The sequence below is a fragment of the Epinephelus lanceolatus genome, chromosome 18 (assembly GCF_041903045.1).
Source record: "Epinephelus lanceolatus isolate andai-2023 chromosome 18, ASM4190304v1, whole genome shotgun sequence".
Lineage (NCBI taxonomy): Eukaryota > Metazoa > Chordata > Actinopteri > Perciformes > Serranidae > Epinephelus > Epinephelus lanceolatus.
In genome coordinates this window covers 7,569,949-7,593,535 of record NC_135751.1, presented here as the reverse complement: position 1 = coordinate 7,593,535, position 23,587 = coordinate 7,569,949, and the positions used below count along the sequence as shown (strand labels likewise).

Below are 23,587 nucleotides of genomic sequence, written 5' to 3'. Positions count from 1 at the left end.
ATATACTCCCCTAGAAGCGAATTTGTGATTGTTATAATGATTTTTACACAAATCCGGATCTACAGGGTAGATATAGAAGACAGCGGCTCTCTGGAGGCACAAGGTTACACCGTCGATAGACGTTTATTGCTTTCATAAACTCCCTGTCATAACCACACTGGAATATTTTCATCCGTCTGTACTGTTCCTGACCCCTGACCTCCTCACTGCTGGTGGGGATCTGGGAAATGAAGTTATAATACTGTAACACTTCCTGCGAGACAAGGGCGATGATTAGGCGGCTAAGGCGCAAATAAAAGAAGGAGATACAAATTACAAAGAAAAAAAGAAAATAAAAGGTTTGCATTTTTTTTTTTCTTGGAGACAGCGGATGTAAGGTGATGGAGAGGAGGGAGGACAGGTGGGCTCGACGCTGCAGTATGGTCTCGTTATAATTATGTTTCCATGTGCAACTTTGAATGAAAAACAGCAAAATAAATCTTTAAAATAAAAATAAAGGCCTGCTTTATTTCTTTTGGTAGAGTGTGTATTGAATTATTCATTGTTAATTGGTATGTTTTTATATTTCACAATGCGAGTGAAGGTTATATCATGCCCCAAGAATTGTTAAATATAATTTATTTCTATAAAATAATGTTATTTTACTATTTCACTGTGAAGGAAAGATTAGGCCTCTGTCAGCGAGAAAGATTTTTTGTATCTCTTTTTTTATAAAAAGAAATCAATTTATAAATGTCTCCTTGGCCAATTTAGTTTCTCACTGCTCCGTTTAAAACGAATATTTTATTAAAAATCAAAATATTCCATCCACGTAAATAACTGCACAAAAATTTAATCAGGAGTACAGTTGTAATTATCCAAAGGACAAAGAAAAGTAAAAGAGAAAAAAAAAGGTTGGCAGCCCCAACCGTGCGCCGTTTTAACGGAATGAACACAATTAAATGACGAAAAGACAAATCGCTTGGCACGGGGAAACACTGTCCTATCAGAAATGCTTCTGAAGGATTCGACTGAAGAATGGATGGACCAATGAATAAATGAATAAATGTCCCTTCACTATGGTAAATGAATTGTAGTCTTTCTCCAAAACTCTGATTCAACTGAATTAAAAAGAAATCTGACCCCCACACATACCAGGGCCTGCACTATATGTTTCTTTCTTTTTCTTTCTTTCTTTCTTTCTTTCTTTCTTAACAATTAAATAAATTAAAATCATGATTAAAACATACATTTGATTTAACTGTAATTATAATTTAACTAGTTCCCATTTTACATTATATTCTAGTGCATATCATATCAAACTGATAGGCTGTGGGAAAAGATAATTTAGGTGCAAACATAAACTAACAGCTCTGCATTTTGAAGCTCTTGCTGCTCATACGTATAAACGTGTTTCCCCTGCTATATTTTTCATGTAATTTCTATCTGCTCCTGAGCAGCTCCCACATTGATTTTGTGACACTGACACTCCCTGCCTGCTGCAGGCAATATTGCTGTTCTCTGTTTCCTCAAAAAGTTGCTCATACATCACCAGACCGGACAACAAAAGCCAAGAGTGCGGAGACTCTTCAGACTGGAGGGAGAGAAACTGACAGCCTGATTCTCGTTTGCATCGACTCTGATTTATACTCAGTATAGTTTGAACTTTTCTACACTTCAGTTCCAGATAATCAAGTGTAGTCCTCAATCTATTCTATTCTATTCTATTCTATTCGGTGCAGGTGTGGGCGTGTTTCTGTCACCTTGACCTCCCAGTTAGCCGCAGGGCATCTCAGGTATCGATCAAGGTGTGTTGAGTCTGACTGTGGCACTTCCCTTCCCTCTGTCAAGTTTGTCAGCAGTAACCATTCATCTGAACGGGAGCTCATTGTTTCCGGCCACAGGTAGAGGTCAATGTGCTCACCAGAGATCCACGCACACTTGGAGATATTTACATTTTAGATGCAGAGAGAAAAAACAACTGCTTTTCTCTCCAAAAAAGATTTACATGAACAATAAAACATCTCTGATGACACTAAATGCAGCTGTGTTTTTTTAAGCCCATGAAACAAAACGACCAGTTTGTTAAAAATGAGTAAAACAGATTCCCTCTTTTCTGTTTATGTAAAGATTACAAGAAATATAATAAATCCTAACCTGTCAGGGAGCTAAGGACCACCTTACTAGCTATGACATCCCTCCTGAAAAACCAGACCGTCCTGTTTTGACACACACACACACACACACACACACACACACTGAATGAACTGGATTCAGCTCCATGAGTAAAAAAAATGAAAATATAGAAATAAAAATATCTTATGCCTGTGCTGTAACATTTATCTGTAACATCAGAACACGTTTCAGTGAGATGTCTGAGAGACACAGAGGATGACATACGGCGGGATACAGAGAGTGGAAAAGGTCAGCAGATCTGGATTTAAACATGTGCCTTTTATTGCGGGTCAATTCCGTTTACAGCTCAAACACCATCAAGCTCAAACGGTAACTTCCCGGAGGTTGAAAGGTTTTGTCGAGCGGGGGGGGGGGGGGGTTTGAAATAAAAAGCAATAAAATATTCAGGCAGCGGAAGAGAGCCGGGGTGAATAAATAACTTTAAAGTCCCCCTCACAATTTACGACCTTTCTGGCAAGTTTGTCCCATCGGCTGCTCCCAAACTCAGTTGTTGTTGGCAAAGCTTCTGAAAAAAAGTGCAGACGTGTCGCTCCCTGTTCCTACTGCTAGGCCTCCAACACACTGGGATTAAACTTTGATCTAAAATGGAACTGATTTAAGGTAAGATTTCATGGTTTGTATAGCCCGGGGTCTTTTCATAATTAGGGGTTAAATAGTGAGATTTGTAAGCGAACAGTGAAAAGCTCCTGCAGCAAACATAAATAGCTTGTTCTAAAGGAATAATCGTGCATCAGCTGCACCAAAACTAATATCCCGATAGGGTAACTTTTGCGTCAGTCTGTTTTTAACCTGAGCCTGAAACATTATATTAAAATACCATTTTTTTCTTTTCTTTTTTTGGCGATGGGCCTTCACTATGAAGCCACAATGAAAAAAATAAAATAAAATGAACATATAGAGGGGTTAAACAGCCTCATTGTCCGCGGCGACCCACTTGTCAATGTTCTGAAATATTACCGAAGTGAAAAAAAGCTTTAGGGACAACGACGAAGAAGAGAAATGTGATTTTGCTCCTTTGTTCAGTTTGAAAAATACACCGAGCTCCATTCTCCTGGTTATTGTCATGCAAAGTCTCGGACAGAGTGGAAAAATGAAGTGCTGCAGAGGCCTGTCCCTCCGTATGGCGAGGATTAATCTAAAGGTGTTCTCTGAAATATGCATTGTGTTGAAGCTCGACTCTGACTTAATAAGACGGAATTAATTTCACAATGCTGCAGCCGGATCAGCAGCCTGCAGCGGGTTGGGTAAAACTGGGAAAGGAATACAGGGTAAACTGAGAGCTGGCTGTAAAACGAGCAGATAAATGCTGCCGCTGACATCTCCAAAATGTCTTCCTTTGTTTTTGGAGTGACGCACTGAATCTGTTCCTCTCACCAAACACAGTCTGTTTTCTTAACGCCAGCTAAATGTGTCCTCCCCGTCTTTTCATGACTAAATATAAAATTAAATCACATTAAAAAACAACTCTAATCAAAGACTTTGTATATCCATCGTCGATGCGTAAAGACGCACATAAACATCCTAGAAATTAAGTAGTGGCATGTTTCCACTGGTTGGTGAACACAGGACGGGTGTGTACAGCATTAGCGCAGCATTTGCATTGATGGAGGAGCAGGGACGATGAACAGAAACAAATGCTCCCTGTAGACTCGAAGCATTTTATTCCACAGCCGTCTTATAATCAAAGAAGCAGCACATTAGCAATCAGCAGAGGAAAACAAACAGCTGAAACCACTGCCGCTTTCTGCAGGCTCATATTGCCAACATGCGCGATACAGCATGTGCAACAAAAGCCACACATCTGGATGCAAACTGATCAAACCGCAGCAGTGCTCAGGCAGGGAAACCATTGCGAATAATCTTTTTTCATTCATTGTATTCTGTCTTCACTTTTTTCCGGGAGTATAATCATGCCACATGTGGGACATAAACAACGGATTTCTTTGTTACTATTCTAGGATCTTTCTTTCCCACAGACTCAGGAAATCAATTTTGTAAGACACAGACAATACTTTACATTAGAATTATCTTTTATTTGGAATTAAATAACCTATAGAAATATGGCTCGAATATGTAAGACTGGAGGGAGAAAGTTGTCCAGCATGACCTTTAACCTTCCACTGACCACGACCTCGCCTTCACCCTTGGTGTGTGTGTGTGTGTGTGTGTGTGTGTGTGTGTGTGGTGATTGCAGAGTGCATCTAGGCCTGAAGAAGTAAGTGAAAAAGCTGCATCTATCTATCTATCTATCTATCTATCTATCTGATAAGGATCAGTGGTCCTTGAACGCATCATATAATTGTAGGATAGTGTCTGGTTGACAATAGGAGGGTACAACAAAACTTAAATTATTGCTTAAATGTCTACAGTGCACCCGGAAGTCCCTCAGCCCCCAATTGGCTCAATTAGTCTAGCTAATTAACCAGCATGATGGTGAAGGTGCAGTGAAGGACGTGGGAGCGAACAAAGAGGAAACACATAGGCTACAACACTTTTCAAATACCCGGCGTGACGTGCGCAGCCTATAATTGATCGAACATATGAATCGATAAAGTAATTATGAACTATAGTGTCTTGGAAGCAGGAGGACGGGGGAGGAGGGGGTTCTGCGGCAGCTCCTGCAACACGTGGTCTTCCCCTTCCTCCCAGCATGTGGGCAAAGCACCTGCCACACACACATACACACACACGGTATGGGCAAGAAAGCGGGCACACACACACACACACACACACACACACACACACACACACACACAACCATATGCAAATGAGGCAGCTTCCCCTTCTACAAGCCGATTTCTATTTTTTGTGTACTCACTCCGCTGTAGCTCGCGGATCCGCCTCTCGTGCCTGGCATCGTCGTCACATCAAGTTCAACCATTTTTCCTCTTGTTATCATTATGAACATTTCCCTCTTCTTTTTTCTTCTTTACATCCCAACAGATCGACAGCTGTTTCCTCTTTTCTCTCCACACAGAGAAGCCATTCACACCTCCGTGCCGGTTCTCTCTTCTTCCGACGCTACAGGTTTTTGACCTCTTCGAGATTCTTCGCGCTATCTTAAAAAAAAGAAAAGTCGCTGTCATTTCCGCGGACACCCCCGCTCTCATGTAGGCACGCACACGCGCAGAGACGCACACGCTCCGGTCTCCGGTAAAGTGTAAACATGACTGTATCTGAACCGCATCGCTCAGGATCCGCGTTAGAATAACCGGAATAATACTGTATAGTTAGAAGCATTTTAACGATGATAGTCCAGCGGGAAACAAAGGCAACACGTCAACGTAACAATGCGACACCAGCACCGGGAGCTCCGCGCGTAAAAGCCCGAGCAAATCGGCGTTAAATGATAAAGGAAAACCCCCTCACCGGTGGCCGTTCCCCGTGTTTCCCGGTATTACAGCGAGCAGTTTGGGGCTGAGGGTGACCGAGCAGGGCTGCTGTGGAGACTGTGGGCTCTTTAAGGCATTAAGTGTTGTGTGTGTGTGCATGGACTCAAGTTTTCAAATTAATCTGCCAGTTTGGCACACTCTTTGTTTAACGGGCGAGGCGTGTCACTCCGCGTCCCCGGTACACATTTTAATATTGGTGAGACGCGCTGACCTCCCGTTCACCCCGAGCACAACCAAGCCTCCCCCTTCCCTCCCCCCCTCTCTCCCCCTCCCTTTTCCACACCCTTTCAGCCATTTCCACCTCTCTCTCACTCCCTTCTCTCCTCTTTCTGTCATTTTGTTCTTTACCCGTCCCCCTCTCTCCCTCTCCGTCATACTACATTGAGTTGGAGTCATTACTTTGAAGAAAAATGGCCAGTAGATGTGAGAGAAGGAGGGGGGTCTTTTTCTTTCTCTCTCACACACACAGATTTTTCTTTTCTCTCAGGATCATTTCTCCCTTTCCTTTTGTTGTATAAATATAAATGACACCACGGTGCACGCTGACATGTGAACCCGCAGTATAACCGCGCCATCACTTCATAGCCCTGGACGTGAATATTTGGTAGAAACAAATGTGTTGTATTGCAGCTTAGCTCCTATAAAGCTTTTTAGTGTGCTTAACAGGCATCGAGCCGCGTCGAGATCAGACACAGAAGTATCAGGTGGATTTATATTGATGTTATTCGACTCTCTGCAACCCGCCGATGGATTTTTATCGAGTTAACTGCAGCCATATGTCCACACTTCTCCCTGCTCATTTCACTACTATTACTTTTCTTATATTTCCCCATTTTATCATGTCGGTAACAGAAACCAGATGTGTAATATTGTTTCTTAGGTTCCACTTTGTTTTACGCTACATGGTGCATTTTTCCTAAATAATATCATGTAGCTAGCTTTTTTTTTTTAATAAATAGGCTATAAATATCACACATGCAAATATATCATATTAATATGTGACGTTTTAGACGTGCCATGTAGGAGAAAACGTACAGATGATAAAACCCAGGACCAGTCTCACGTTTGACAAACCAACAGAATTAATTCGGTGAACTCGGGATGAACCTTTGGAGAAAGACGGAATCTGTAACGTAGTTATTCAGCCATTACCTTTCGGGTGTGTAGGGGGGCGGTGGGGCCAGGCGGAGCCGTGCCGGCCTGGGCCAGCGTGTTTACGTCAATAAGAGGATTATTTATTTACTGAATTATCATTTTGCTCCTCTGCGGCCGCCCCCCACCATCTTTTTTTTTTTTTTTTTTTTTTTTTTTTTTTTACCATACAGCATAGCTTTAATAACATGTGTCCAAATGTTGCTATTCAACAGGAGCTGAGATCAAACGACTGCTACGACAAGTAGCAATCGGTGTTAAAAAAAATAAACCCTAGCATTACGTTTACTAATTTTATTTTTGTTATTTTCCCTTATTTGGCTAATTTTGCTTCAATATTCCCTGACATACAGGTTAAACATGTTGCCATATATTTTTTTTTCTTTTTCCCCCTCAAAACATTCAACAGCAGTAACAACAAGTCCAATCTGAACATGGTTAGCAGTTAAAACAGCATAAAATTGCCATAATTAATAATGTTTAGATATTTTACGATATCCTTTATTGCAATCTCGTGGTGCTCTTCAACTTTAACAAGACAGAAATAAAAAGCAAACAGCCAGAGGAATGGACAGCGGAGCCAAAAGGGTTTGAGGCTCATTCGTCTCAGCTCGAGAAGTAAACGGGGCCAGACATTAATCTTGCAGTGGAAAAATCAGATAAGAAGAGTAATATTTTGTGGATGGTGCGCGAGATAAGAGTTTATTTTTGACAGGGTTGAGCTGATAAGGCCGAGGAGAGGAAGAGTTCTGCTTTGCTAAACTCCTTCTCTCCGACATGGGCTGAGGATATATAAATAGCTGTTAGCTCCAAGCATAAAACCACCACTTTACCACTACTAATCTCTGGGGCGCGCACTCACACACGCACTACAACAAACACTGTACTGATGTAATACATCTTCTTCATCGACATAATTCATTATAAACTGTCTTTTTACTTTTAAATAAATATTATAAAATGAATATTATCTGCAACAAGATTATTGTCATTGGAGATTGTTAACTTACAGTAAATGAATTAGATTATAAGACAGGTCAGTTCTTACACTTGTGTATGAATGGTTGTTGTAAAAATAAAATACACTCAATTCGGATGTAGTGTGAAAAACAATATTCTATTCCATCTTGTTGTGTATCTTTTTTAGTCCAGATCTTACTCGGAATGGAACTATAGTCTCAGTTTCCTCTGCTAAGGGTTAAAAATAACTTCACATTTCGCTACCTGCCCCCTTTTTTCATTTTGCTGAGCCCTCTCCTTCACCTCACAAAAGTCAGACTGCATAACGATAATCTTTGAACAGAAAGTGACTCCATATGAAATACAAATGTTAGCTGGTGTGAACAAAATGTGTAGCCAAACACCTGCACCCTCCAGACACCCCCCACCCACCCACCCACCTCCATGTCACCGAATACCTTCCGCCCTCCCACCACCACCACCTTCAACCCCTCCATTTTTCCTCTCTTTCTTCTCCCTTCATCTCCCTCTCTGTACATTGCGGCGGCAGGAGGAGCTTTGCTTTTGTTACCGGGGAAGGGAAGGGAAGGTCAGGCCTTCACCTCTCCTTTGCCTCCTGCTATCATTTCTCTCATCTGTACCCTCTCCCTACCTCTGTTCCTCTTACTCCCCCCTCTCTGCTTTTTTTTTGCCTTTGACATACAGCAATTGGTCTGGAGTCGAGTGAGTGAGGAGAGGCGAGGGCGGAACTCACGCACGATGGTGAACTTTTGACCCTTCAACTCCGTGAACCTTCTGCTGCAGGCTGACTATTAGCTTGGACATTCAGCCAGGCTGTTCTCTCGCCTCAAGCAGGAAGACAGAAGCAAATAAGAAAGAAACAGCGACAGTAGCCAGGTCTTAATTCGCTTGCTCTCCCGAACATTGTCCAGTTTTAAACTCCGGACTGAGTCTGTTGCTGCAGGATCAGAGATCATGGTGTTCTCTATAGGGGCAGCCGAAAGGAGGCAGAAACTAATCGACAGCGCCTCCTTAAGATGGCATTTTTATCTTTCCCTCCGCACCTCACACCTACAGACATACTCGTGTGTCTCCGTACACTCACCATCAATCATCTGCAGAAGACGGCGACAGTTGTGACAGCTGTGTATTTTAACAGCGAGGAAGAGACGGGGGGTGCTTACAGGTTATCGTCGGTTAGGATTCAAAAGGACCCGGGGCGCGTGCTGCTGGGAGGGAGGGAGGGAGGAAACAGAGCAGGGCTCGAGGGGGCTCGAGCGCTGCTTCCTCGCTGTCCTACTGGTCTGAAGCGGGCTCTGGTGGCTGCACGAGAGAGCTGCATTCTGTGGGAAAATACAATCCCCCCGACACACACTGAAACCATGGAATGGTGAACACAACAACCGGGGGTGCTGCTAAAATTCATCCACTCTTGTTTGAGGCGGAAAAGCTACAGAGAGCACAGGAAGTGGCGCAAAAATAGATTTTAACTGTCATATTGCGCCTCAGCTGCTGCTACTAGCCTACTCTCTATTCCTTACAGTACTGTGACACAGCTACTGCTAATATAGCTAATGCAACAGCTACTGCCACTGCTATTGATGACAACAACAATAGAAGAAGAAGAAGAAGAAGAAGAAGAAGAAGAAGAAGAGATATAGTAATATTAATAACACTGATAATAATAATAATAATAATAATAATAATAATAATAATAATAACGACAGCAACAACAATAATAATAATGTCAATTCTTCTTCTTCATCTTCTTAGTATTATTATTATTATCAAATAGTTGCTATTGCTTGTTTTATTATTTATCTTGTTGTTTTTCTAATTTTTATTATTAGTGGTAGTACTAGTGGGCTAGTATAGGACTATTTTTCTCCACCCTATATGGTAGGAGGGCCTTGAGTTTTTTAGAAATTGTTGTTTAAATTGACAATAACACTGGATTAATGCTGCATATGGCTTATACCCATAGCCTATATATTTATGACATATTACTTTAGACCACAAATATATTGCCACTGTGCCTGTTCTGTCACAAGTAGCAATTTTTAAATCAGTCCAACATCCACTAAATAGTTCATCTCTTGGTGTGTTACCCAGGCGGACACTGAACATGTATAACCTGAAAAATAAACAGAAAAGCCCATGACCTGGGTCACTTTAAATATTTGCAAGGTTATCGGTTTGTCATAAACCATCGCCAAGGCAAACAAGCCCTATTCTCCTCTTATCCAGGCTGTGCGCTCAGAGCGGCACTGATAGAGGTTTGTATTGACAGCAAACACGTTTAAAAGAACGATCTGATCCAGGTTTAATGTTGAAGGTTTAGCACTGAAGGTCGGTTTCACTCATGCAGACATGTGTGTCACACATTTTTACCCCAGTCTGTGGTGTTTCTTTTGTTTATTTCTTCACACATGAAATTAAGGCATGTTGTTTTGTAAGTAATCATTTGCTTATGTGTGGGATGTTGGTCTGGTTGCACTGTGGGGTTACCGCTGTGTGTTTACCCGGCCTGTCTCATTTAAATGTGGAAGTTTGTAGTTTGTCTGAAGTAAACATCCCACCCTTCTGACGCGGAAGTGGGGAACACTGTCAGATAAATAAAAGCAGCCAGTTGCTATTTCCTTTCCCCCATGCTGTTGAAGTAACCGCAAACACACACTGCGCATCGGGGGTACTGAGGTGCTGTATGCCATCTTCACTCCCCCTGCGCCTGCGCAGCACTCTCCTCGTGCCGTGCGTGGCTCGAGCCTGTCTGCTGACCTCGCCGTGACTCCTTCTCGTGCATTATTCATGAGGCGTGGCCACGCGGTTCACCCCTATCAGTATGCAGGAGACATTAAGGCCTCGCAAATGCCGATTTAAACGTAAAGCAATCACAGGAGATGCTGCGACGGAGAAAAAGGGGAAATAGTTCAGAGCCAGTGTGCGCGTTTGTGTGTGTGTGTGTGTGTGTGTGTGTGTGTGTGTGTGTGTGTGTGTGTGCATATGATTACAGGACAGGGAATAGGTTATCTGCTTTTTTAAATAGACTAGGCCTAAGCTTCACAACATCACCATCTATAGCTCCAATTCACATAATGGGCTTCTCTGTGAATATAAATACGCAGCAAGTGGCTGAAACTGAACGAAATCGCCTCAGATTGTCAAATGGAGGTTGAGGTGAAAGCACCGCGAGTGTTACACGCCAGTGGTTCGTGTAAAAACACACGCAGGACCTTCCCATGCCCGGGTCACTCACCCTCTCTCTCTCTCTCAGCTCTCTCATGCCCTGCCAATAAACCCACCAAACACAACAAAACACACCCCACTTACTCCCACACAAAGCCCGCCACTCTCTCACACACAGACAAACACACCTTTGCAATGCAATGAACAAAAAGGGCCGGTTGCATTAGTTACTCACCCCACTCATCATCACCAACACAGAGACTGTAAAGCCAAACTCAGCGCCTTCTGACAGCCGCGACAGGTTCAAAGGAGCAGCAAGCCCGTACACATAATACACATAATACACATAATGGTGAGGAGAAGCGGCACTGCAGGCTGGAGCTGCCCTGTGTACATAAACGGGAAACAGATCACACACACACACACACACACACACACACACACACACACACACACACACACAGAGCAAAACAAAGGAGCCCATACAGAGCTGCTGCTGCACCTTCCCATGTCACAGCCTCTCTCACTTATCCCGACAAGAAAAGGAGCTACATTTGTGTCACGCGTGTCATGTCCGGTCCCTGTGTGTGTGTGTGTGTGTGTGTGTGCATGTTGAGAGGCCAGGGGGACGGGGTTTTCTGGTGCTGCTGGGGGTGTTCCTGTATCATCATTAAAAGGAGGAAGTTGATGAAAAATGAAATGTGGAGGTTTTCTTTTTTTTTTGGACGTTCCTGTTTACTGAACTGAAACTTCCTCAAGGTCCCGGGTCCCTCCCGACACACACATACACGTACACACACACACACACACACACTGCTTATATAGGTGGGGGGCCTGAACCGTTATTTCACATCGGATATACAAAATTCGTTTATGTCATACTGGAAAACATCCTGACAACATAACATACACACAGACACACACAAACATGCACTGAACTACAGCTACGTGCAAGAGTAAATATTATTATTATTATTATCATATTAGGTTTATTTTAGAATGGAAAAGGTCATAATTAAAGTTCACAAGACAAGTGGTCAAACTGTTGGAATTTAATATTTTTTTTAAATACATGTAACATAATGAAAAAAATTATAAATAAAAAATATGATGAAGACCCAGAAAAAAAGTAAAGGCCTTATAGTAGTTTTGTCATTGAAAATCACTTCTGACTAATGTTATTGGCAAGGTATGTGATTATATTATGTAATCACGATAATACACGTTAATAGAAAATACAGCCTGGATAGGTAGCGAGTTATGTTATTTATGTTTTCAGAAGAAATATTTTTAATGCAAAAGAGCATCAAATGTGTGGTGGCATCTGTTGTTTTAAAATTAACATTATTTTTTCATAATTTACCAGAGAAGACTTTTACATAGAAGACAAACATCTTATTTGTTTTAACTCCACTAGAATAATTGATGGCGTCCCGAGCATGACTCTGGATTAGATTCGTGTGAAGCTTGTGAAAAATCATTGTGAAGGCGGAGGGCAGCGCCTGGAATCCCCAGACTGAAAATGCATTGGGGCAGGCTGGCTTCGTGTGTAAAGTGAACATAATAAATGAGAGTTTGAGAGCAGAGAGGGACTTCCGAGAGCAGAATCCTCCTCTCTTATTAGCGGGGTGCGGAGGACACCGGATTAACTGTGTGGTCGTGGCGAGGAGAAATCCACTCATACGTGAAGTACTCTGTAAACCCTGTAAGTGCAGCTGTAGCTTATGGTCACTTACACTGTGAAATATTTTGCAAAAAAGGTCAGGGAAATTTAAAAAAATATATATACACTTTTACTTTATTTTAGAGACTTAAAACAACAAATATTAAAAAAAAAATACAACATGGACAGATGTTTGGAGAAAAGTTCTTAAAATAAATAAAATACGCACATAATGACACAATAGAGTCTGTGCAATGAAAGGACAATGAAACACACCAAAAGCTAAATCTATATTTAGACAATAAGACGCACTTAATTTAAGGTCCACGACTACTGGAGCTTTTTACCGCATCTCACGGTCTTCTTCAGCCCTTAACTGATGGAGTTTATATAATTATGTATTGTAAATTATGAAATTATTATTATTATTTCTGTCACGTTATTACGAGTTGATTCAAAGATCCACTATGTCTGATTTAGTGAGCAAATAGCACATGTTGTGTTATATGTCAGTGCTGGAAGCACCCGCCTCTCCATATTTAGTATCTGTCGGCCTCTTCAGGGCGCCATGATGCAGTTGGCCTTAACACAAAAGCAGAACTATTAATTTAATTGTCTGTGACGTAGCTTTTTTCACCAAGAGTTTTACCACTGGTTGTTACTATCTACCGGGAGCGGTGACGCAGCCGTGATTGAATGTTTTAAAGAAGTTTGAAACTCCTCTCGGTACCGAAATATGAGCGTCCACGGTGACACGAGACATTAAACAGTTTACATGATAGATCTAAGCAATAAGAGGCGAGCGTGCGCGAGGAGAGTGCAGCGCCGCGTGACTGGTAGCTGGGGCTGTTTGACAGCTCGAGTCCAGCTTCAGACATCAGAGGAGCAGCGTGTGGAGGACTAATAAAGATATAGAGGCTCGGTGGAAACGGTCAGACACTGTGCTGTTAACACCTCCACCTTCTCCACTTTCATTCCCAACACGGTCTGCACATATTCCCTAACATCACGTGGGTTTCTTGGCAGCTCTGGCGTTATTAACCAGTAATGGTGAATTGCCTAAACACGGTTTAAAACAATTATAAGAAACTTAAAAAAAAAATGTACTGAGAGAAGTGTTGAATTGTTGACTTCAACGGACAACATAGTTGGATTTTTTTTCAGTTTAGATAAACGAATATTTCCTTGTTATTAGCATGCATATGAAATGTTATTTCTAATGATTTTAAAAGGATATGTGTTATTGTAATTGTCACATAGTTTAAATGTTGCATCATAGAGGTCCATTAGCTTGTTTTAAGGGAGAGTTTTGTTATCACGTGACCTCATTAGTGCAAGTCCTATTAATATTTAATGCTTGTTTACAAATGTGTATTTTAGTGTTAAATCTGACCTGGAGGCTAAAGAATTGCAGTGCAATCTGTTTACAGTTCTGGTGTCAATACTATTGAGATTATTTAAGTTTCAGTGTCATACAGAATGTTTTTATGACGCGGTTAAATTCTCGATTACTGTAAAAAATGTGACTGGTGCAGATTTAGATTTGGAGATTTGGTTTTCACGTTAGTTTCACAGATTAATGCAGTGTTTGATAGTCATCAGTGTATTTTCAAGGCATCAGTGTCCTGCCCTAATAAACACTTCCACTAGCATTTGGTTCAGTAGAGAGTGATGTTGGTCGCTGAGAGTCAGGCCAAGGCTCTGGTGTAAAATAACCTGGAAGGACTCTGATGGTGAGCCTTGGGAATGTTTGTATCCACGACCTTTTTTACTCACACCCATCCTGCCTGGAAAATACAAGGGCGGAGAACGGACAAAGATTTTCTTGTACCCAAGGACGCATAACACTACGTGTGTGTGTGTGTGTGTGTGTGTGTGTGTGTGTGCGCGCGCGCGTGTGCATGTGTGTGCGCGCGCGCGTGTGCGTGTGTGTGCGCGCGCGCGCGTGTCCTTGTCCATTTACTTCTTGGTTAATGATAGCACATGTGGGCATGTTTCCAACTCTTAATCCTCTATTGAAACCATTTTTACGCACACAATGGCCGTGCGTAAAAGTGATAAAACAAGAGTACAGTGATCTCAAACGTTTCCTCTCCAAAAGAAATGCTGCAATAAAAGCCATCGGGGAGGAAATGTGAATTCACTTCACAAAATGATTGCCATATTTCTCCTGATCCAGAGGGGGAGAGAACATATCAAACATACCAGTTACGCACCTCAAAAACTTCCGCTAAAATGCATCATGAGCTGTTCTGTGTCACATTATCAGCCTTTCATGAAATGCGTTATTAAGACACTCCAACAAACTCTATTAATTTTTTTAAAAGGAGGAACCTCGTGGTGAAATCTGATGGTAGTCTTTCTGCAGTCTACAGTGTCATTCTTACCGCTCCAACTTTTTCCTATTCACTTTACTTTTGTAAACGTTTAGTATGTTACACACGTACAAGTAGACAGATACGAATACACAATGACTGTACAGATTTAAACCACTCTGTGTTTGCTGCCAGCCACCTCTCCAAACTGAGCAAGTGTCATGTGTGCCTGTGCGCCACCATTACGCACTAAAACGCATATCCTGGGGACAACACAAAAGTACACTCAACTGCGCGCGTGCACTCACGCAGCATTTCACTCCATCTGTGACGCCACCACGTCGCGCGGACCGAACCAGCCACAACATCGAATCTCAAATATCTCAAATACACCGGAGCTTCATTACAGCAGCACTACAGAGTGAGTGAGTGACATGGTAATTACACAGCTCCCATTACCACCTCCCATCCCCTCCCCGCTCTACATACCCCCCACTTACAGACAGCCTTCAAACTCTACTTACTGTGCGTCCTGACTTTATCTCTCCACTGGATTTTCCCAGCGTCCAGAGCTGCACAGACCGGAGCTCGCCGGGCTCGGCGTGTGAACCGGAGCAGGAGCAGCGGCCGGTAGTAGTGGCCTGCTCTCTCTCTCTTACACACACACCCTCCCTCCCGCTCTGTCTCTACTTTACTGACCCCTTTAGGATCCCCGCGAAGCCGTTAAACCGTCACTTGCTTTCTAGAATGTGAAATATATAGTACATTGTCAACTCCCCAAAACCATAAAACTAACTTTATGGACCCCACGTGACCAGAGGAGAGCCAGTGAGAGGTATCAGTCTGAGGCCAGACCTGATCTTTACGATCCAACTTGGAGATAAAAACCCTCATCCGTTTGACATGTAAATGTCAAAGCTGCCTTCTTTTTTATAGTTTGGCCCAAAGCAGAAGGAGGTTAGCTTTTAAAAAATATCTCAACACACATACACACACAGAAGAGGCAGGAGATAGCGGCTGTGTCCAGATGAGGCTCGGAGCAGGACCTCGTCAACCCCCCCTCTATCAGCAGAGAAATAGAGCTGTGTATGAGCAGGGAAGCTGAAGCAGCATCAGTCGGTGAGTTTAAAAGTTCAGTTGGCTGTTTACAGTTGGAAATTGGGAGAAGGTAACCTAATTTGGCCGGGAGTGGCCTCCGTTAGAACGGAAAGGGAGGCCGTTTAGAGAAAAGTGACCAATTTGTCCACCGCGGGTTGTTTGTTGTCTTGTCAGACTTGGTCAGCAGAGATGAAAATTGCCCCGTGTCTGTCTGTTTTCTGTGAATGTATGTGTGTGTGTGTGTGTGTGTGTGTATGTATGTGTGTGTGTTCTGTGCAGCTTGTTTAGTGATTGGGGAGCACGGCGCTGTGGTGCCGCTGAAGTCGAGGAAGTTGTCGCCTTGGGAATGTGGCGTTCAGGGCTGAAATAAGGCCTGGAAAACACACTGCAGGCCTCCGGACAAGTGTTTGGTTTGTAGTATACTGCGTCTTTACGCATGATGCAGTTAGGTTTTTCCAGCTTTAATCATTTGACAGAAGTGAAAACTGACAGTTGTTTAAGCTACTTTCATTAGACTAGACTCCCAATAATATGTCTGTATGGTAAAGGTGGAGACAATGCTTGACAGACATGTATAAGAAAATAGATTTTCTGCAAGTTTTGGACTCTGGTTGGTCCAGACCCACATACGGTCTGGACTAACCACATTATTCTGGCCTGTTCCTCAGCCAGATATAATATGACGCAGCGACCTCAGAGTTTGGTAGCCGACAGCTATTGTCATCTCGCGACACAGAATAGCACATGAATATATTATTAACAATTATTTAATACCTGCATATAACGCAAATATTACCCATTTATTTGCCCAAACCAGTTTACGGCCCTTGAACGCTGCTCCTGTAAAATCTAACCGTTTTCAACCCCTGTTTAGCCATTTGTGCGGCAGTTTGGTGCACGAGCAGCTGGTTCAGTCTGTCTGGTTCTGATGAGTATGGGGAACTTTATTGTTGTTGTTTTTTACTCCAAGTTACAAACAAATACAAAAAGCTCATTGGCGGAAAGCTTACAGGCCGCACAGGACGGTAGCCGTTTCTCTTACATGCGCACACCCACTCACACAGTCTCTCACACACCATACACACACGCGAGCACGCACGCACTCACACACGCACACTGCAACTACAAATAGCCAACTGGTCACATTTAAAAATGTCAATATATATCTATGTACATCTTTTCTGAAACATGTATCCAATAATTACAATAATAATAACAATAATATACAGTTACACTTTTTTTTGAATAATAGAGCTATACACAACATTATGGATGGACACGGAGATGGAAGCAGGGCTGGTTTGTTTTTTAGACACACACACACACACACACACACACACACACACACACACACACACACGGGAGCGGGTAACTGACAGGGGGGACTCGAACTATTAGGCTATACACACGTTATTGGCTGTAAACAACTTACAATAAGAGCTCACATGCTAACATTTCTAGAAAGCACTTTGTCAATTATAAAACATCGCACTTGACACATTAAACGATATTTAGACATTACACAACAGATAGGTAGCGAAGTTGTAAGGTAGGACGTAAGTAGAAACATAGTTAGGTAGCATTATCCATCCTTCCATCTCTCGACTCCTCTGCTCCGGACAGATTTTTAAAAACGACGACAACATACAGGAACACTACGTTTATGTTTTTTACAAGAGCAAGTACCACAGTCATTATTTTTTTTTTACGTTGCCCTAAAACACCAAAGACCAACATGCCAAACAAATAAAAAGTGCTGCGCTGCTGTCCAGTACTCAGTTGATAATAGGAAGTGTTTTTAAAATCTAGATTTGGAATCTGTTTGTACACATGTTTCTTCATCACCGTCTTCTTTTGCTCCACTCTCTGCTGGTTTCTTCTGTTGTTTGCTATGTTTTTCTTCAAGTTTTCTTTTTTTTCTATTGTTTTGTCTCTCTTTTCCCTCCTGGGAAGCCTGTACATGGTAGTAACCTTTCCACATAGATGGACGCATGGGTTTTCTTTTTTTAATTTCTAGGGTTGGAAGGCGCTGCCGGCGGTGGCGAGGCTCATGCTTTTCAGTTTGTTGTCTTTCTTCCACTTCATCCTCCGGTTTTGGAACCAGATCTTGATCTGCCGCTCCGTGAGGCAGAGCGCGTGCGCGATCTCTATACGTCGCCGCCGCGTGAGGTACCGGTTGAAGTGGAACTCCTTCTCCAGCTCAAGCGTCTGGTAGCGGGTGTACGCAGTCCGAGCCCGTTTCCCGTCCGGGCCTGTCATATCTGAGGGTTTGGAGTGAACAAAAGGCAATTAGGGGGGTGTGTTTGGGTGCACCAACATGTGACATGAACGGGTAATCATTTTGAAATGCACACGAACAATGTGTGGACGGAATACCATAAACACCTAACGATACACTACAATGCACCAGAGTTTAAAATAACCACCAACTATGCTATAAAAATACTACTGGATCAGCACATCTCTGACGGAGCATTACCCTCCACAGAGGCGGTGTTTTCTACAGGTTTGCTGCATTTTAATTCTGGTTTATTACAGCTACAGGTGTTGACATTATTGTGTTCATCCCCTTCATGCACCGTCTCACATACAGACGATACAGAAGGCTGATTTCACAAACAGTTTTGTCAGAACGACCGTGCGTAAAGGCACAACAATAGCGCGTAAAACTGCTGCCTTACTCTGACAGCAGTCTTTCTTCACATTTTATTTCTGTAATTTCCACTCCACAGCCTGTGCTAAAAGATTTGCTTTTATTTGTCACATCACTGTTTTCTTTCTTAACCACCCCTCTTCACCGTCACCCTCTTCATTCCCCCCTTTTGACTCCCTCTAGCTCCCTTCAGGATTTTATTGCCCCGTCCTTTGCCTCACCTCCCTAATAAAGTTCCCACACGTAATAAAGCTTCACTTTTCAAAGGAGCAACAGCCTCCAAAGCCTTCCTGGCCTCTTTCTTTTTTCTCCCCCTTTTTTTCTTTTCCCACCCGGCTCTGTCTGCGCTCTTCAGCCTGTTGGGCTTTGCTGCCCGGCTTCCCTCTCCCTTGACAGATTTATGACGCTTTTGTGGAATTTGCTAAGATAAAAAAAGAGGGAGAAAATGCAGAGGGGGCAACCATCCGGCATCCTTAGCTTCTACAGGAGGGAAATGCAAAACGAATTGCACCCTGATGCACTGAGAAAACACGCTAATACACAACTTCAGCTGGTTAACCAGAGGCTGGCCAGCTGTCCTGTTTCGTTGGTTTATGATTTCCAAATAAGTACAAAATACATTCTGAAATTTCCGCTTTTAATCTGCTAGGCGCAACATAAAACAAACACTTTGTGCTTTACTGGGAGTTTCAAACATCTCGCTGACTGATTTCTGAGACTCATGAAAATATTAAATTGACGCAGTGTAAAAAGCTTCCTGGGGTACAGACAAAAATGAAGAACCGTGGCTAAATGTGTCTGTTCTCAAGCAGCCAGATTGCCCTACTCAAATCAAAGCAGCAATAACTCTGCTGAATCTTTAGTGTGTATGCAAAGAGGCACAGAGCACCATGGCTCCCCATGTAGTCTACAAGCTCTTAACTGTCACCAACCCCATGTATCCAAACATACAGGCTACAATCTATTGAGGCAGCATTATGAATATTATCGCCCTATGATACAGAGCTAATAAACTGTAAACACAAGAGCAGCATGTACCATGGCTAATGTGCAGCTTTCTCATCCAGGGGAATATCTGTGGTGGCTGAGCCTCGCTGCCCGTTGTGCTGCCAGCGGCTGATCCCGCCGGGCCGCCCTCTTGCCTCTGCACAGGCTGTGGGTGCCCGGTCCTGGGCGGTGGGTTGCTTCCGTGGCCGGCGTCCCGGTTGTGCTGCAACTCCTCGGTCTCTGGCGACGCGTCGTCCAGCTCCGTGAAGCGCTGCGCCGTGCCGCCACCGCCGCCACCACCGCCGGTGGAGGCGGAGGACAGGTTTGGAGAGCTGAGATTGCCGCTTCCTGGTTGCTCCGAGCGAGGAGACGAGCTCTGGGCGCCCAGTTTGGTGTCTCCACTACCGGGTGACAGGAGGGAGTCTGCCGCAGAGGCGAGGGAGCAGCTGGACTGCTGTCTGAAGCCTGTCTCCGAGGCAGGGGAGCCGAAGCCCCGGGAGTCCCCGACCACCGAGCCGCCCCCGAAGTGTCCTCCGGTGTTGGCGGTGTTGCTGCTCCCCCCTCCCCGGTTGGTGACGGTCAGGTCCATGCCATTGTAGCTGTAGCCGTAAGAGCCCGTCGCATGGTGCATGTTGGCGGAGGAAGAGTCCCTGTACGTCCCGCCGTTCATTGCGCCGCTGCCGGCTCCATAATTTAGCAGTTGATAGTCGGGGCCATTTGGGTAGCGCCCCGAGAACGAGTTTACAAAGTAAGAGCTCATTTAGGTTGTTTTAGAGAGTTGCAGGCTTACAGCTGAGTACTAAGGGGCGCTTGATTTGTTAGATTTAGCTTGGTCGTTATATCGCGGGTACTTTCAACGATTTATGATGTATTAGTGAATTATGGCGTTGCACTGTACTTCGTTTTTAGCTATGTATGCGCCGTCCAAATATGGGGGTGGGGTGGTGTGTATGTGTGTGTGTGTGTGTGTGTGTGTGTTGGATTGAGGGGTGTGTGTGATGGGGGAGGTGAGGGGTGAGGTGAGGGAGGAGAGAGAGAGAGACAGAGAGAAGGGGGAGGGGGGTGGTCACGTGCTTTTGTTGACCAGTCGTAAATTCTCGCCGATGACTTTGGAGAGGTAATTCATGCTCTGAGGTTTCTAATGATGAAGGGATGGGCGGGGGAAGCTCTCTCTCTCTCTCTCTCTCTCTCTCTCTCTCTCCCTCCCTCTCTCTCTCTCTCTCTCTCTCTCTCTCTCTCTCTCTCTCTCTCTCTCTCTCTCTCTCTCTCTCACCCTTTACTCTGCTCTGCTGCTGGAGGTGCCGGGGGTGAGCTCAGAGCGCCACCTACTGCAGACATAATTTATTGCACTGATGAAAAAGCCCGAAATAGAAGTAGAGGGAGAGACAGACACTCGAGAAAAAAAAAAAACTCTCTCTCCCTCCCTCTCTCTCTCTTTGTGTGATTGTGTGTGAGTCTAATCACTCAGGCCTGTTAATTGACCTTTGCTTAGGCTGGAAATTAGAAGCCAGTGACCATAAACCTAACATAACCCGTTAATAATGGAATATTTAACACTGCAGACAAACCCATAATATCAGCCTGCCAATGCTGCCTTACACCTTCAGCTGGGAGTTTAGCTCTCCATCCGCATTCCCGCCTACATTGACAAATAAAACAATATCAATACAACAACAACAACAACAACAATAACAACAACAACAATAATAACAATAATGCATGAAAACAAACTGAAACAGTAACAGCAGTGACGTGTCTGACATACTTCTGAACTTATACTGACTGCGCCATAGGCACATTACTGCGTCATCACGCACGTCTGTAGCACCATAACCAGCCCTAAACCGCTATGACAAGATGCAATGATGCATTCAGGGCCGCCTGAAACTTTTTAAAAACAGAGAGACCGGAAAACGAGGGTCACTTCTCTTCTTCTGTTGAAATATTGTTAAAAATATCACATACCCCAACCGTCCACCTTAAAACACAAAACTGGGCCTCATCCTTTATTGTTAATATTGTATAGTGTCCCCTCTTTGCTGATGTCATAACTGCACAATGCATACACATGGTGTAGTTTTATTAAATACTGTGGATTCAAATTTTGCCTTTCTTTATTCAACTAGGAAGTGTGTTAGCAATAAAGTGTTACACTAACCGAAGCGTAACCACGACTTCAACCAAAATACGTCACACATCCCAACTCCAACACTGATACACCCATGTGTATGTGCGACACAATGTGAAGCCATCAAGTCATTACTGGAAATGAAAGTCAGATTCTTTCTTTCTTTCTTTCTTTCTTTCTTTCTTTCTTTCTTTCTTTCTTTCGTTCTTACTCTGTCTGTCTGTCTCTGCTCCGTTTCTCCCTGTAGCCTCCCTCCCAGCTGCAGAGGAGGAATGTTAAACCTGATCTGTGACGTCCACACTGGATGGAAATCTGCTGATTTATGATTTGTTGATTCCCGGGTTGGGATGCATTTCAGCCAGGGTGCCTCTGTGTGTCTGAGGTTGTGTGTCTGACCGTGTGTGTATTTGCTTTAAGCCTCAACGTGCACTCGGCTGTACATGTTTCGCTATAACTCTGACACACACACACACACACACACACACACACACACACGTACATGCACACATGGTAGAACATTGGGCAGATGAAGAATTCCAGGTTTTTGTGCGAAATGATAGAAATGACCGCACTCTGTGGGGGCACCGTGCGTGTATAAATGCATGTGTGTGCACTTTTCAGGCCACATTTCAGACACTCAGCTGCTCTCACACTGAGTGTCGGCAAAAGAAACCAGCAGTTGGAATGGAAATCATATTGAATATTCCAAAAGTAACCAGGCAGAATAAAACAACTGCAACATCCAGCACCAGGAGGTTCAAATGCACAAAACAGATATCTTTTTTATTATTTTATTCACTAGAGTTTTCATATCGGTATTAAATCAGCCGACTGTTGGCCTGAAAGCACAGAAGCCAAAAAAATGCCTGTAGAAATGGCCAAGGGATGAAAAGAAATGGCATATAAGCCGCAGGGACGTTGAGGAGGGGGCACTGACCCAGCTGGCACACACTTCTGAACACACTCCCCTCGTTATATATAGATTTCCACCACACTAAATATTTGCACCAACAACCCATGGACCACTTTGGTCCAAACAAATTCCACAGTTTCCGATAAGAGAGCTCAGTGGCTATGGTTTATTTTGATTTTTTTTTAGCACAGAATGCACAGTTTTAAAGCTACATAGAATATGTGTGTGATTTTATTTCATATTCCACCTGCGGTTTTTGGTAGTTTTGCTCTCCAGTTTGCTCGATGTTTGCAGATGCTCAGGATTCAGGATTAGATTAGTAGAACAAGGTGCTCAAGCTGGAGCCACACACTCTAAATCTGCTCCTGCGCACTTTGTTTACGGATTAAATCATCCACTAAATAGCATTTATTCTAAATTGTATTCTATATTATATTCATTCGTCTAGGGGAAAAATGAGCACAACTAATTATAATCTATAGACTACTTAAATCCTCATTTTAATCTGCCCACAGATGTTATAATGCTGTTTAGACGCTCCCGTTTTGAAGAGTCCCATAATTTAACTGGAATTGGAATGGTGCAGATTTTACTTTATAGTCTAATGAAATACTTTCAGAATTTGCAACCTAAAAAGCCACAGCACGACCTGCTCAAACTACCGAAAACTTACAAAGTGTCTTGTCTTACAAAGACAAAATAAAGATCCATGCCACTCCAGAAAATGCCAAAAATATGAAAAACACCAAACACGTGTGCAGTTAGTATGTGTTGGTGTGTAAAACGAGCCCTCTGGGTCACAGTGAACCCATTTCCACTGCGTTTAACGTAGAACATCTGCCAGCATACAGCTCTCCTAAAAGCACTCATTCTCACTTTGAGAATCGAACCGCCAATCCTACCCAAATAAGAAGCCTATACAATCACCATGTAACAAGCCTGATCAAGTTCTTTGCTTGTTACAG

At 43.3% G+C, this 23,587-nt stretch overlaps 2 protein-coding genes across 9 annotated transcripts in view; both read right to left on the bottom strand.

Annotated features, from left to right (window-relative positions):
* hoxb3a (homeobox B3a) overlaps nucleotides 1-23,587 on the bottom strand; it is a 133,367-nt gene that overhangs the window by 94,203 nt on the left and 15,577 nt on the right. For 2 of the 8 annotated variants that reach the window (XM_033645685.2, XM_033645684.2), the window contains exon 1: nucleotides 4,994-5,514. The exons of 1 other annotated variant lie outside the window; for it this stretch is intronic. The gene's annotated coding sequence lies outside the window, so the exon portion shown is untranslated. Of the gene's footprint in view, nucleotides 1-4,993; nucleotides 5,515-5,544; nucleotides 5,791-11,100; nucleotides 11,295-15,367; nucleotides 16,689-23,587 lie in introns of those variants that run through there. 5 more of the 8 variants (XM_033645674.2, XM_078161698.1, XM_033645676.2 and 2 more) reach the window with 4 other exon arrangements.
* On the bottom strand, nucleotides 16,865-20,529 carry hoxb5a (homeobox B5a). The gene is made up of 2 exons (XM_033645688.2): nucleotides 19,633-20,529; nucleotides 16,865-18,202 (listed from the first exon to the last, which is right to left on the bottom strand). Exons 1-2 carry the CDS (start codon nucleotides 20,339-20,341, stop codon nucleotides 17,955-17,957), a joined length of 957 nt encoding a protein of 318 aa, XP_033501579.1. The 5' UTR covers nucleotides 20,342-20,529; the 3' UTR covers nucleotides 16,865-17,954.

Excerpts from the sequence above, each read along its gene's own strand:
- hoxb5a (XM_033645688.2), bottom strand. The coding sequence starts at position 20,341 with ATGAGCTCTTACTTTGTAAACTCGTTCTCGGGGCGCTACCCAAATGGC. Across the intron at positions 18,203-19,632 it reads AAAGCTGCACATTAGCCATG|ATATGACAGGCCCGGACGGG; the intron begins GTACATGCTGCT and ends CCAAACCCTCAG.